General features: G+C 55.1%; 1 protein-coding gene across 1 annotated transcript; it reads left to right on the plus strand.

Annotated features, from left to right (window-relative positions):
* The first annotated feature begins 11480 nt into the window (after positions 1-11480).
* On the plus strand, positions 11481-13899 carry SLC16A11 (solute carrier family 16 member 11). Its single transcript, XM_004594915.4, is given in 6 exon segments — positions 11481-11829; positions 12047-12289; positions 12542-12685; positions 12767-13362; positions 13364-13535; positions 13624-13899. Coding segments are annotated over 5 exon segments (1344 nt in total). The 5' UTR covers positions 11481-11829; positions 12047-12087; the 3' UTR covers positions 13854-13899.
* The last annotated feature ends 771 nt before the right edge of the window (positions 13900-14670 follow it).

The following is a 14670-nucleotide window of genomic DNA, read 5'->3' on the forward strand; positions in this document are numbered from 1 at the left end:
AGAAGAACTCCTCACTCTGCGTGGCCTGGTTGTTTGCAGCCGGGAATGTAGGGTGCCGAGAGGGAGATGGGCCATGGGACGGAGGGAAGCTGAGAGCAGCAACACTCAGTGGCTGGCACTTGGGAGCTAGGCAGGGTGGGGCGGGGGCGGGGGGGGGGTTGGACCAGGCCGGGTGTTTCTTGAAGAAAGTTGTGCTCTGTGCATTTAGGGGTTCTTCCCAGAGCAGGGTCCAGGGAACACCTGACTCTGCGCTCAGCTCCCAGGGAAAACATTTATGTAGATGAGGGGGATTGGAGCGAGGCCTGCCCACTGCTTTCAGCGTGGCCTCCTCTTTTCCATTCTTGAAATGCTCTCTATTTATTTATTGAATTTGTTTGAGAGGGGAAGAAAGAGGTATCTTCCACTCACTGGTTCACTCCCGACATGCCCACATCAGCAGCCTGGGTTGGATCAAGATGATGCCAGGGGCTCTTCGCATGTCCCCCACATAGGTGGTAAGGGCCTAGGCACAAGCCACTCCCATGACACATTAGCAGGGAGCTGGCTAGGAACTGGAATAGCTGGGACTTGCATCCAGCATCCACTGAGGATACAGGAAACTTTAGGTAATAACTTTCTTGATTTTCTATCTGCTGGTTTACTCTCCAAATGGCCTTAATGGCTAGAGCTGAGCGAATCTGAAGACAGCAGCCTGAAACCTCCTCTGGGTCTGCCCTAAGGCCTTCGGCCATCTTTTGATGCCTTCCCATGCCACAAACAAGAAGCTGGACCAGAAACAGAGCAGCTGGGACTTGAACCAGCACCTACAGGGGATGCTTGCACTATAGGTGGAGGCTTATATGCCCAAGGTCTTAATAATTTTTTAAACAAAATCATTTATTTTAATTTTATTTGAAAGACAAAGACAGAGACAGATAGAGTGAGAATTCCATCAATCAGTTCACTCCTCAAATGCCACGAACATCCCTGGCAGGGCCAAGCCCAAGCAAAGGAGACCAGAACTCCATCCGGGTCACCCTCGTGGGCAGCAAGATCCAAGCACTTAGGCCATCACTACTGCTTCTCTGTCCCAGGACTTACAAACTAGACTTACCTTGGCCTTCAGAATGCTGCCTGTCAGGAGTTTGGAAAATGCATTTGGAAACTCAGTTAACTTTTCTTTTTTTGGTCTTCAAGTATGTTCATACGTTCCCCTAGTTCTGTGCTGTGGCTGTCGCCTGAGTGGTGGGTGCATCTGGAACCATGACCTAACATGCGGGCTGTGGCAGTTGTCATGAGTTTCAACGAGATGGTGTTGGAGTAGGGTGTGCCTTCAGTCCAACCTGACTGGTGTCCTTGTTGGAGGAGGACAACACACACACACACACACACACACACACACACACACACACACGCATGGTCAGGGGAAGACCAAGGCAGAGATGAAAGTGCTGAAACTGGAAGCCCAGAATTTTTTCTTACCCATCTTGGATGGAGTGTGGCCCTACCACCACTTTGCTTCGGGATTTGGAGAGCTGTGTGACAGCACACTGGGCACTAAGGTCATGGGATTTGGCTCTGGCAGCCCCAGGAAAAGAATACCTACACTAGGGCAGTGAAGTGCCTATAGCCCAGATGATGGGAAAGAGGACCACTCACAGCATCCCCTGCCTGTCTGCCCTCGGCCTCATTGCCCTGTTCCGTTGCCCACTAAGTGTCTTGGCTTCCATCTTGTCTGGTTCAGATAAGCGGATCTCCGGCATGGCAGTGCTGCCCCATTCCACTATCAATGGCTGAACTATGATGGGAGGAAGCCGACTAGGGCCACACCCACTCTCTTGGCTCATGATTGGCTCGGAGGTCCACTCGGTGACTCAGTTTGGGCCAATGACACTTGAGAGCTTTTTTTTTTTAAAGATTTATTTATTTTTATTGCAAAGTCAGATATATATAGAGAAAAGGAGAGACAGAGGAAGATCTTCCATCCAATGGATTTACTCCCCCAAGTGATTGCCACGGTTGGAGATGAGCTGATCTGAAACCAAGAGCCAGGAGCTCTTCCGGGTCTCCCACGCGCTTGCAGGGTCCCAAGGCTTTGGGCCGTCCTCAACTGCTTTTCCAGGCCACAAGCAGGGAGCTGGATGGGAAGCAGAGCTACCAGGCGCCCATATGGGATCCTGGCATGTTCAAGGCGAGGACTTTAGCCACTAGGCTACTGTGCCAGGCACCAACACTTGAGAACCTTGAAAGGCAGCTAGAAGCACCTGCTCTCTTCCCCACTGGTGAATAAAGAAAGACTAGAAGGGAGGGACCCTGTTACCTTCTCATTGTGGGTGTTTCCTCATCAGGCTGTTTGGGAGGGTGCCAGCTGTCTCATGACCATGCAGGGCAAGCCAAGAGGAAGGAGTCCATTTGGCTGCTGGAGGGCTGTGAGCCTGCCCTGACCCTTGGCTGGGGAGGCAGAGAGCTGGGTGCAGAGTGGTCTGCTTAGCAGATCCAGGAATGGGTTTGATGCGAGACGTCAAATGACTTCCTCCTTCCTCACGTGGAGTGCCACCATACGATTCCCCGACAGTACAGTGCCTGGCGGGCTTGGGGGAGAAGAATGACAAGGGTTAACGGAATCTGATCTAAGAACCGTGACTCACCCGCTGGAAAGGAAGTAGTGCCTCTCGTAGGGCCCGCAGCAATCTCAGGCTTTGAAATGTCAGCGTGAGTCATTCCTGGTCGTGTTTCCTAAGTGAAAAAAGCCAACCCATTGTGTCTCATCCACGTGGGGCACGGTTACTTCCCCGGGGGTGGACAGGAACCGTCTATTGCCATTTGGTTGAAGGGTTTTGCAATCAGAGAAGCATTTAAGAAATCAGAGGGCACCCCTCCTAGCTCCATCCGCTAGCTGTACTCTCTGAGAACGAGGGGGCAAGAGTCCTAGGCCCTTTGTACCCCCAGACATAACCACTGCCACCTACACTCAGACAAGTTAGAAGTGAATGCGCGAACTTTCCAGTTGATTAACATTGGCCATGGTGAAGTGTGTAGGGTGGGAGTGGTGGGCAGAATCAGGCTATGGAAAGATCCAGAAGGCCATTGTGGAAATTAGAATTGGGAGGAGTTAAGCAGACAGCTTCCGGGGTCAACATGCTGGCTGCTACCTGCAATGCCAGGCAACCCATACTGCAGGTGACATTGCGAATGCTGTCCGCTCCACTTCCGCCATGTGTGGGAGACCCAGCAGTAGTTCCAGGTGCTGGCTCCAGCCTGGCCAGGCCTCTGACCAGCCTTTGCGGCCACACAGGCAGTGAAGCAGCAGATGGAATATCTGTTTCTACCTGTCTTTCTGTCACTCTATCTTTCAAATAAACACACATTTTAAAATCAATAAATTAAGAAGAAGACAGCTTCCAGTGTAAAACTAGACCCGGGATACTCCATGAGCTAGTTCAGGTAGGAGAGCCAGAACAACTGGGGGGCATCTCTGTGATGCCGGATCTCCCTTCTCGAAGCCTCCGTGCACCTGGCTCCCTGCGGGGTTGTGGCTTGAGTTGGCATCGCCCCGCGGGGCTCAGCCAGGTGAACTGGAAGGAAGTCTTACAAATGTTCAGGGCACAAAAATTCTTCAGTGTTTATTTTTTAATTTAAACAAACACATCCTTAAGTAAGTCCTGACCTCTCGCTAGCAATTGTTCCTGAAACACATGTGAACTTGGTCAAGCCTCACGAGAACCCTGAGAAGTTGAACAAACAGTAGCAGGGCGCTGTGCTCATTGTCCCAGTCCATTTGAACCAGATGCTGTCAGCCAACACCTTCAGGGGAGGATTAAAGGAACAGAAAATCTGTCGAGGCTGGTTAAGCTGGCCTTCTGTGATGCTGGCTTCAGTCTGGCGCCGCCCTGGCCACGGCTGCCATCTGGGGAGTGAATCAGCTAATGGAAGACCTCTTTGCTTCGCCCTCTCTTCATTCAAATAAATCAATCTGTGAAAGGAAAGAAAGAAAAAAACAAAGACGGAAAGAAAGGAAAAGAAAAGGGAAAAAAATGTTGTAGACAAATTTGTTGTGCAGGGATGCCTTCTGGCTGTCTGCAGCCTAGCTGGGCAGACAAGCGCCCTCTGGCGTCTATTGTGAAGTGTCCGCCCTCCAGACCTACGTGTGGCTAAAGGTTCCATTTCATCTCTTAGCACTCCAATTCAAACGACAGCACTTGTGTGCCCAGAGGTTAAATGATTTCCTCCTGCACTGCCATGTAGCAGGCTAAGAACGTGCTTGGGGTGCCAGCATCCCACATAGTTTTAACTCTCAGCTGTCTCACTTCCGATTCATTCCCTGATGAAGGGCTGGGAAAGCAGTGGAAGATGGCTCAAGCTCTCGTACCCTGCACACATGTGGCAGACCAGTGAGAGCTCTGCGCCCAGCTTTTAGTATTGTGGTCGTTCGGGGCACGCACCAGTGCATGGAAGATCTCTCTCTCGGTCTCTCTCTCTTTCTCTCCTACAGCTCTGCCTTTCAAATAAAACATAAATCTTAAAATATATATATATTAAAGATTGTCAAAAATAAAGAAAAAATTGAATATATGTGTGTACATATATGTATATGTAATATATATATGTCCTCAAGGTCATGTGAAGGGCAAAGATGGAAGCTGAACCCTCAAGCAGTTTGATTCCCTGGCTCGTAGCCCGACCACCATTCTCTCTTCAAACTCACATTCCACACTAAATACAATATTTTTGCTATTAAGATTTTTGAAAGGGTCTTATGACTGCAAGGAACTCATTGAACCTGTGGCTGACCGATCTCTTGGCAATCGTGAGATTTCAGAAACCCTTGCAAGTGAGAAAAAACAATTATTTTCCAATGTAATGAGAATTTAGGAATATGAGATTTCATAAGGAAATGAACTAAACTGAATGAAAATTAGGTTTTGTGGACATTCACCTAGACATTTAGATGGTCATGAGATTTTCTGTTTCCTTTTTATATTTTGAAATCCATCAAGTGTGTCCTAGCACTGGCATTTATTAAGCCCTAGGAGAACTTCAGCCTTGAGATTGAAAATCAGCCATTGAGGACTGGGACGCCGGCTCTGACCTTGGCCTGACCCCATCTGTGACACTAGCATCTCACACCGGCACTGATTTAAATCCCAGTAGCTCCACTTCCCACCCAGCTGCCTGTTTCTGGCTGGGGAAAGCAACAGAGGATGGTCCCAGGGCTCGGGCCCCTGCACCTACAGGGGAGACCTGCTTCCAGGCCTCCCAGTCCCCACTGCCTCTTCTTGAGCTTTCGGCACTGCTTGTAGTCCCCAGACCCCTGCGATCAAGGAGGAAGGAGTTGATTTCTCATCCATTGCTCTGGTGCCTTGCCTAGGCATCCAGCCAAGGATGTGAATGGAAGAGAACGAGCCGGGGGGCGGGGGGCTAGAGCTGAAGGCGGAGAAAGCTGGGCAAAGCTGTTGGTCTGAGTGGGACAGAAGGAGAACCCACAGGCAGAGACCCTGCGGGGGAATGGGGTGAGATGGGCACTGTGGGCAGCCGCTTGGGACTCTAGCATTCCATACTGGAGTGCTGGCTCAAGCCCTAGCTGCTCCATTTCCATCCAGCTTCCTGTTGGGTCACCTGGGAAGGCAGCAGAGGATGGCTGAGCACTTGAGCCCCTGCCACCCACGTAGGGGACCCAGATGGAATTTCAGGCTTTCCCAGTCCTGAGGGCTATTTGGGGAGGGAACCAGTGAATGGTAGGTCTCTGTCTCTGTCAAATAAATCAATAATAAACTTTTTTTGTTAAAGAAGTGGTTCACAGCCGACAAGGGTAGTCTGTGCAGGGCCCAAAGCCCCCGCTCTGTTCAATCACCACCCAACATTGGTAAAAGGAAGTTTGTGTGCAGCGGCAACCATCGGTCATGGCCGCACCTCCTGTGGCCTGGGACTTTCCCAAGGCTTGCTCAGGGCCCAGTCCCTCCCCCAACCCCCAATGCTGGCCTGGGGAAAGAAAATAGGCACCTTTGGCTGACTCGGACGGTGCTCAGAGTCTGCAGGCTGTCTTATTTACATTCCGTGGCTGCCAGAGGGCCTGCCGTTGGACTCTGCCTCCTCCCACCTGGGCTTGTGGCCCTGGTCCAGCCCGTGGGGGCAGGGGCTATGACCGGGCAAGACCACTGCCATCGCAAGAACAGATCTGTCTACCACTGCTCAGCCTTGTCTCAGGCTGCGACTGGGAAAGCAAACCAATGGGAGCAGAAAACCCAGAGGGTGTAGAAAAGTGGGGAGAAGAGAGCAGACAGACAGCACCCCGTGGGTCCTACCGGCCAGATTCACTTTCTCAGCTGAAAATTCGGAAGTCCACAGTGGGCAGAACCTGGGACTTGACTGAGGTAGAGATAAGGAGTAGAACATGGGAAGAAATGAGGGTGGTGCCGCGGGTGAAGCCGCCTTCAGCACCAGCATCCCATATGGGCGCCGGTTCATGTCCTGGATGCTCTGCTTCCCGTCCAGCTCCCTGCTTGTGGCCTGGGAAAGCAGTGGAGGATGGCCCAAAGTTTTGGGACCCTGTCCACACAAGGGAGGTCCAGAAGTAGCTCCTGGCCCTTGCATCTGACCTGACTTACGCCTGATGTGGATTTGTCTTATCCTCTGTCTAACTCGGCCATCCAAATAAATATTTTCTTTTAGACTCATTTATTTTTATTGGAAAGGCCAATTTACAGAGAGGAGATATAGAAAGAAAGATCTTCCATCTGTTGGTTCACTCCCCAAGTGGCCACAATGGCTGGATCTGAGCCAATCCGAAGCCAGGAGCCAGGAGCTTCCTCTGGGCCTCCCACGTGGGTGCAGGGTCCCAAATCTTTGGGCCGTCTTTGACTGCTTTCCCAGGCCACAGGCTGGGAGCTGGATGGGAAGCGGAGCAGATGGGACATGAATTAGCATCTGTATGGGATCCCAAAGGATACAAGGTGAAGATTTAGTCACTAAGCTGTTCCACCGTGCCCAAAAATAAATCTTAAAGAAAGAAAGAAATAGACGGGGAATGGCATTTGCAGAGGGTCTGTAAAAGGTGCTCGGTCCTCAGGAGGCTTTACTGCCTTCAAGAGTGACCTCAGGGAGCCTGGAGACCTTGACTTTGCTTCATACTCACCAGGCCCTATTGCTTCTGAATTGCTTCCTTGGTTTCAGAAATTCCCCTGAGGCGAGCACTTGTCCCAGTAGCCAAAATATTGCTAGGGAACGGGTCCATGCCATACTAGACTGCTGGGTCCAATTCCCAGCTCCACAATCAAAATCCACCTTCCTGCTAAGGCATGCCCTGACGGAGGCAGCAGATAGCTTCAGCAGCTGGGTCCTTGCCACCCATGTGAGAGACCTGGATTGAGGTCCCAGCTCTCGACTTTGACTGTGACCTTGCGTTAGGGGTGTGACCCAGTGAATGGGAGATTACTCTCCCATCTTCTCTCCCGCCCAATTCAAATACATACAATAAATGATTTTAGAATCAACCGATTTTAGAATCATATTTAGGGAGCTTGGGTTTGGGACCTAGTTGCGCTTCCAGCTGCAGCTTGCTGCCAATGCAGGCCCTGGGAGGCGGCAGGCAATGGCGCAAGTGCTTGGGTGCCTGCGACTCACTTGGCATGGAGTTCCTGGCTCCTGGCTTCAGCCCAACCCAACCCCAGATGGTCCAACTCCCCAACAGGGAGTGAGCCAGTAGATAGAAGATCTCTCTTTCTCTCTCAGTCCCAGAGTCTCCACCTGACAAGTGAAATAAAAATACCTAATAAAGTAGAATGCAGACGTCTACATGAATTTTCAACCTGAAACAAGATATGCAGGGAAGTTTCCTGTCCATCCTCCAGCGCCAAGATATTCCTTATCTCTTAGCATGCGTCATCTTGTCTTCTTGGGACTCGGCTGTCAGCGTGAGTGAATACTACTTCAGTGAAATCTTCGCCAAGTGCCAGTTTCTGGACTAACATCCACATTTCTCTCCAGGCCCCTACGAGCCCTTGCAGTTGGGCCCCTCTGCCCCGGCAGCCTTATCCCCCAGCCTTCTCCTACACACTCTCTGTTCTCTCCATCGCAGCTATTTCCAGCTCTCCGAAAGAGGAGCAGCATGCCAAGCCGGCTTCTGCCTTGTGATTTTCCACAGGCAGCTCCCTTTGCCTGGAATGCCCCTGCCTCCGCGTCCATCTGGCAAACTCCTACTCAGCCTTCAAGGCCCAGCTCAAGAGGGCCCCTCTTTTGTGAAGGCACCCAGCAAGCCCAGGCAACCTGAGTCAGTTTCTTGCATGAACCCCACTCCACGGTGAATATCACATTTCTTTCTTGTTGAAAAAAAAAGTTAATTAGGATATTAGAAAGGCAAAGTGACAGACCTAGTGGGAGAGACGGACACAGCGAGTGTGTGTGCATGGGAGAGTGAGAACAAGAGAGAATTTTCCATCTGCTGGTTTACTTCCACAATGGCCAAAGCTGGACCAGGCTGAAGCCAGGAGCCTGGAACTCCGTCAGGGCCTCCCACGTGGGTGGCAGGGGCTCAAGTCCTTGGGGATATTCTGCTGCCTTCCCAGGTGCATGAGCAGGGAGCCAGAGCACAAGCAGCACTTGGATGGATATTCTGGTATGATGGAGACGGGAGGCCAAGGGGCAGCTGACCTGCAGGGCAGGTGTCTGTAAATACTCTAACATGAAGGCTCAAATGCGTACAACTGGTTCTGACACAACTACCTTCTCTCTCTCACCAAGGTAGGGAGACATGAGACAGATGTTTAGGGCAATGGTTAACACACTGCTTCCAAGGCCTGCATCCCACACCATGGTGCCTGGGTGTGAGTCCAGCTCCCTGCCACCATGCACCCTGGGAGGCAACAGGTGACGGCCCCAGTCCGTGAGACGCTGCCACTCACAAGGCAGCTCTGCACTGAGTTCTCCGATTCCTGTCTTTGCCCTGACCCAGCCGTAGTTGGTGAGGGTATTTCACATAGAGATCTCCAGAAGATGGGAGATTTTTCTCTTATCTCTTTCTTTTTTTTTCTCTCTCTCTTTCTCTGTCTCAAATTAAATAAAAAGATAGGAGGCCCAGCATTTTCCCACAGACCTTGGAAAAACAGTAAGGAAGTCCTTGCTCACAATTAAACCCAAGATTTTTCCACTGAATTGCTTATAATTAGGCAAAGTTTATAACTTATGTGGCTCTACTAAGAACTCCATCATTAGATGTGCTGAGCTGGGGAAAAGGGGCAGTGGTGTTGGGGTGGCGTGATGGCTCCATGGGCTCATCTTTGTTTGTAAGTGCCAACATCCCATAGGGATGCCGGTTTGTGTCCTAGCTGCTCCACTTCCCATCCAGCTCCCTGTATGTGGTCTGGGGAAGCAGTTGAGGACGGCCCAAAGCCTTGGGACCTTGCACACATGTTGGGGACCTGGAAGAAGCTCCTGGCTCCTGGCTTTGGATTGGCTCAGCTTTGGCCATTGCAGCCATTTGGAGAGTAAACCAAGCAAACACAAGATCTTTCTTTTTATCATTCCTCTCTGTGAATCTGCTTTTCCAATAAAAAATACATAAATTAAATTTTTTGAAAGGGCCATAGTGCTATAGGAGTGGCCAGGTTCCTTTGTGTAACAGTAGCCAAGTGGCTGACACATTGTATTCGGGCGTTATTCCAAGTCTATTGTGACACACTTACACCCAATCCTCTAATCCTCGTCACAATCCCACAGTAGCTCCGATTTTTACACCCATTGTAGAGATGAGGACATTGAGGCAGAGTAACATTCATGTGAACCTACAGCTAATCAGATGTACGGCTGGAATCCACATCCAGGAAAGCAGGCTCTCCAGACATCCTCCCAGTCCATACTTAGGAGCAAAAGATGCCTATTTTGGGGATTGGTGTTACGGCACAGTGGATTAAATCCCTGATGCCTGCCATTCCGGCATCCCGTATGGGCACAGGTTCAAACCCAGCTGCTGCACTTTCCATACAGTTCCCGCATAATGCATCTGGGAGGCAGCAGAAGATGGCCCAAGTGTTTGGGCTCCTGCCACCAAGTGGGAAACTCACGTGGAGTTCCAGATTCGTGGTCTCAGCCTGGCCTAGCCCTGGTCCTTGTGGCCATCTGGGGACTGGACAAGCAGATGAAAGATCTCTCTCTGTGGGTCTGCCTTTCAAAATAAATAAAATCTTAAGAAGAAGTAGGAGGAGGAGGCAGTTTTGGCTAAGAGCATAGGAACATGAGGTAGAAGGGACCGCACCCTTTTGCAGCCAAGCACTCCACTGCCAGAATCCTGGGTGTTGTTCTCGGTTCTCCGGGACCCTGCCTGGGTGCTCAGTGCCACCTGGAACAACCCCCAGACCCTGAGGCCTGGGCACCACACTGGCTGTTTTTCAGCTCAACCAACGGAGAGGAGGGATGCCTCCCTGCTGGCACAGCCAGGCTTACCGCCCAGAGGGCAGCAACCAAACCCAGGAAGCTGGCTGAGGGCCGGCTGGCCCCTCCTCCCCGAGTGCCCTTCCTGAGGGGACTTTAGGCTGGGGAAACCTGTGGGGCTTCTTTGCTAAGGCCTAAGTGGCAGCCCCGCAAACCTTCTGCACTCCATCTGGGACTCTCAGAGCAGGCAGCAAAAGTCCGGAAGTGAGCCAACGTGCACCTCCCCATCCCCAGCAGCTGCGACGCTAACTGGGGATGGGGTGCAAGGCAGAGGTGACCCAGTTGACTTGAATTCTTGCAAAGAGCCTGAAACTCAGAGACCTTCGATGCCCTGACTCCTCTGTCAAAGCCAAGCTGTTTTCTCAATAATTGGGAAACACCGCCCTCCCGTGGCCGTGGGTGGATAAAGCGCCCGGCCGGACGGGTGTGAATTTCCTGAGACCCAGTAAACAATGAAAGCGGGCCCACAGCTGAAGACAATTTGAGTTCTTTTTAAAGGGGCGCTTTTGCGGAAGTTTTCTGAATAAGTCCATACCCGAGTGTGAACTTTCTGACTTGGCTTTTTCAAGTGCTAGGCCAAGGCTGTAGGGATGATGAGCGCAGGGGTCTCTTCTGCACGGCCTCCCCTCTGACACAGGCGCTCCTGCCTGGCAGGGGGGCTCGGTGGACCCAGCGCCCTCCAGGCCACCTCCCTCCTGGGTCTCTTCTTTCCGGTAGTCCCGCAATTGGACAGACCATTTTGGAGCTGAGTGATTTGGGGCACCTGTGGAATGGAGTGACATCTTTTCTTGCTCGGGACTACTGTAAGACGGAAACCCTCCCCTGCGCAAAGAGGGCCTTGCACATCGGGTCCTTCCCCCGGAGCTGCCCTACCCCGCCCCCGGGGGGGGGGGAAGGCTGCGATTTGACACCTGAGATTTACCTGGTCCTCAGCAAAGTGCACCCCCCCCCCCAACACAACTATTGATATTCTCAGGCAGGCCTTGGGCGTCGCTCTCGTTTCCAGGCGTTGGCCGCAGGCCTGGGGCCAACTTGGGCTTGGTAAGGGCGCCTGGACTGTGCGCGCAGCTGTCGGCAGGTGCGTGGGTGCAGGCCGGGCGCAGCGCAGGGTGGGGGTGAGAGGAGGCGGAGCGGGCGGCCTTCCCTGCCAGCCGCTCCCTCTCCTGGGACTGCGGGCGGATAATTCCATCCCCGTGGGACTCGGCGGCAGGCCTCACCCCGCGGCCCGGCCGATTGGCTGCCGGTCCCGCCTGGCCCCCGCCCTCCGTGCCCCCAGCGTCCCAGGTGCCTCGGATGTCCTGCGGGGAATCTGTTTACGGAGCAAGCCCGGTCCGGGTCGGGCTCCTCCTCGGCTCTCGCTCCCCGCCCGCCCGGGAAACGCGGAGAAAACCCGGCCCTTCCCTGCCCTTCCCCCCACCGCCCGGAGAGGTTGGGTAAGGGGGAAAAGGGCGTTTGGGGGAGGGGAGCCCCAGGGCGTCCTAACCCGGGAACCTCGCGTGAACCCAGAAGTTCTTCCCCTCGACCGCGCACTGGACCCTGTCCGGGTCCTCGCGTGCCCCGGGCGGGGTCTAACTCGCCCATTCACCCCTGGCCAGCCGGCCAGAGGCTGGACCCCCAGAGGATAACTTGGAGCCGTCACCAACAGGTGTTTCTCCACCTCCCGCCCGTCCACTCCTGCAGACGGCGATGACCGCCAAGCCGGCCGGACCCCCGGATGGGGGCTGGGGCTGGGTGGTGGCAGCCGCGGCCTTCCTGGTAAACGGGCTCTCCTACGGGATCCTGCGTTCGCTGGGCCTTGCCCTCCCTGACCTCGCCGAGCACTTTGACCGAAGCGCCCAGGACACGGCGTGGGTCAGCGCCCTGGCCCTGGCCGTGCAGCAGGCTGCCAGTGAGGGAGGGGGTCCCGGGGTGGGAGGGGCGCGGGGTGGAGGGGCCTGGAGCGCGAAGGCGGGAGACCCCCTGCATAGGCAGAGCGCCCGGAAAACGGCGACCCGCAGCAAAGCGTGGGTCGCGAGGTCACAGGGGAGGAGCTGTTGGGCTGGGAGACGAATTTCAAGTCAGCCTGGCAGCCAAAGAGGAGCTTGGCAGAGCTTGGGGGTGCCCCGGGGGCGTGTCTTCTGTTGATCCCGCCCCTTTCCAGGCCCAGTGGGCAGCGCCCTGAGCACGCGCTGGGGGTCGCGCCCGGTGGTGATGGTCGGGGGCGTCCTCACCTCGCTGGGCTTCGTCTTCTCGGCTTTCGCCGGAAGTCTGCTGCACCTGTACCTCGGCCTGGGCCTCCTCGCGGGTGAGGGCAGTGTCAGGCGGGATGGGGGGCTGGGGATGCGCGGAGGGACCCCCGTCTTCATGCCGCCCCTTTCGCTCGCAGGCTGCGGCTGGGCGCTGGCCTTCGCGCCCGCGCTGGGCACCCTCTCGCGCTACTTCTCGAGCCGTCGAGTGTTGGCGGTGGGACTGGCGCTCACGGGCAACGGGGCCTCGTCGCTGCTGCTGGCGCCCGCCCTGCAGCTCCTGCTGGACACTTTTGGCTGGCGGGGTGCCCTTCTCCTCCTGGGCGCTGTCACCCTCCACCTCACTCCCTGTGGCGCCCTGCTGCGACCCCTGGCCCTCCCTGGCGACTCGGCGAGCCCTCCCCGGGGCCCCGTGGCAGCCCTGGGCCTGGGTCTCTTCACACGCCGGGCCTTCTCAGTCTTCGCTTTGGGCACGGCCGTCATCGGGGCAGGGTACTTCGTGCCCTATGTGCACTTGGCCCCCCACGCCTTAGATCGGGGTCTGAGCGGGTACGGGGCGGCGCTGGTGGTGGCAGTGGCCGCGGTGGCGGATGCGGGCGCCCGGCTGGCCTGCGGGTGGCTGGCGGACCAGGGCTGGGTGCCTCTCCCGCGACTGCTGATCCTGTTCGGGACTCTGACCGGACTGGCGGTGCTGGCGGTGGGTCTGGTCCCCGGGGTTAGGAGTGAGGAGGGCTGGGGGGGGACCCCTGCTGGCCGCCGCTGGCGCCTATGGACTGACCGCCGGGAGCTACGCCCCGCTGGTGTTCGGTGTGCTCCCGGGACTGGTGGGCCTCGGAGGAGTGGTGCAGGCCACCGGGCTGGTGATGATGCTGATGAGCCTGGGGGGCCTCCTGGGCCCCCCGCTGTCAGGTAAGGGCCTGAGCCGGCAGAATCTCTCCTCGTTGCACCTGTCGGCGCTGGGCTGCCAGGCCCTTCAGGTCCTCACCTCCTCCCTCAGGCTTCCTAAGGGACCAAACGGGAAACTTCACCGCGTCTTTCCTAGTATGCAGCTCATTCATCCTCCTGGGCAGCTTCATCTACATGGCACTGCCGGGGGCACTGCCTTCCTGCAGGCCAGCCTCACCTCCAGCCACGCCTCCCCCAGAAAGAGGGGAACTGCTTCCCACCCCTCAGGTAGCCCTGCATCCCCCAGGAGGCCCGCCGGCCACTCTGGACACCGCTTGTTGACCACTTCTTCTTGGAGCCCATCCCCCAATAAAGGCTTTTTATCTGATTTTCCTGACAGCACCAACTGGTAGCCAGCCAAGGACCCAAAGAGTAGGACCCTGACAGGCCCAGGGAGGGAGGAGGTGTGAGGAAGGGGGTGACCTGGCCTGTCCATCCGTCTCTGTGTCCAAGTCTGTGCCATAACTGGGACTCATGAAGTCACCTGCCAGTCAGTTGTAGGCTTTGGTGGGCAAGGAGAGGTGTCCTTGAGTGCCATGTGCCCCGTGCCCAGCGCCCTCGGGCACTGGCTCCCCTGGACTGACTCCTGCCTGCATTTCAATCATCCTCTGTGGCCCAGTGGGGACTCCCAGAATCCTGGGCCCACACTCCACCTTGCCTCTTAGCTTCTAGTGTTGTCTAAGTCACAGAGAGAAGTGGGCAGGAGAAAGGAGCTGTGGCTCAGACAGTCGAGTTCAGGTTCAAGTGCTGGGGTGGGGGAGTAGGGGGCTGATGGGGAGGGGCCACCAGAGCTCCCAGTCCCCGCCCCTGCCCTGGCCCGCCTTGACTCCCTCCAATCCACCCGGCCCTCGGTGAGTTACTGGTGCTTGTCCAGTTCTCTTGTGCCGTGTCCTCTCCAGGGGACATCCTTGATTCCCAGACGTGCGTCTTCTGAGGAGAAACATGAAGGGGTCCCGCCAGAGGTCACACGTGAGCGACCTTAAGTCTCTTAGCCTTGGAGATGATGAGTAGAAATTCCCACTTTCTAGAATGTCTTCCTAGAACTCCTGGATCCTTCGGGGAGGTTTGGAGGAGCTAAGCAGAGGGCCAAAAGCCTGAG

This window comes from Ochotona princeps, chromosome 17 (genome assembly GCF_030435755.1).
Source record: "Ochotona princeps isolate mOchPri1 chromosome 17, mOchPri1.hap1, whole genome shotgun sequence".
In the NCBI taxonomy this organism is placed as follows: Eukaryota; Metazoa; Chordata; class Mammalia; order Lagomorpha; family Ochotonidae; genus Ochotona; species Ochotona princeps.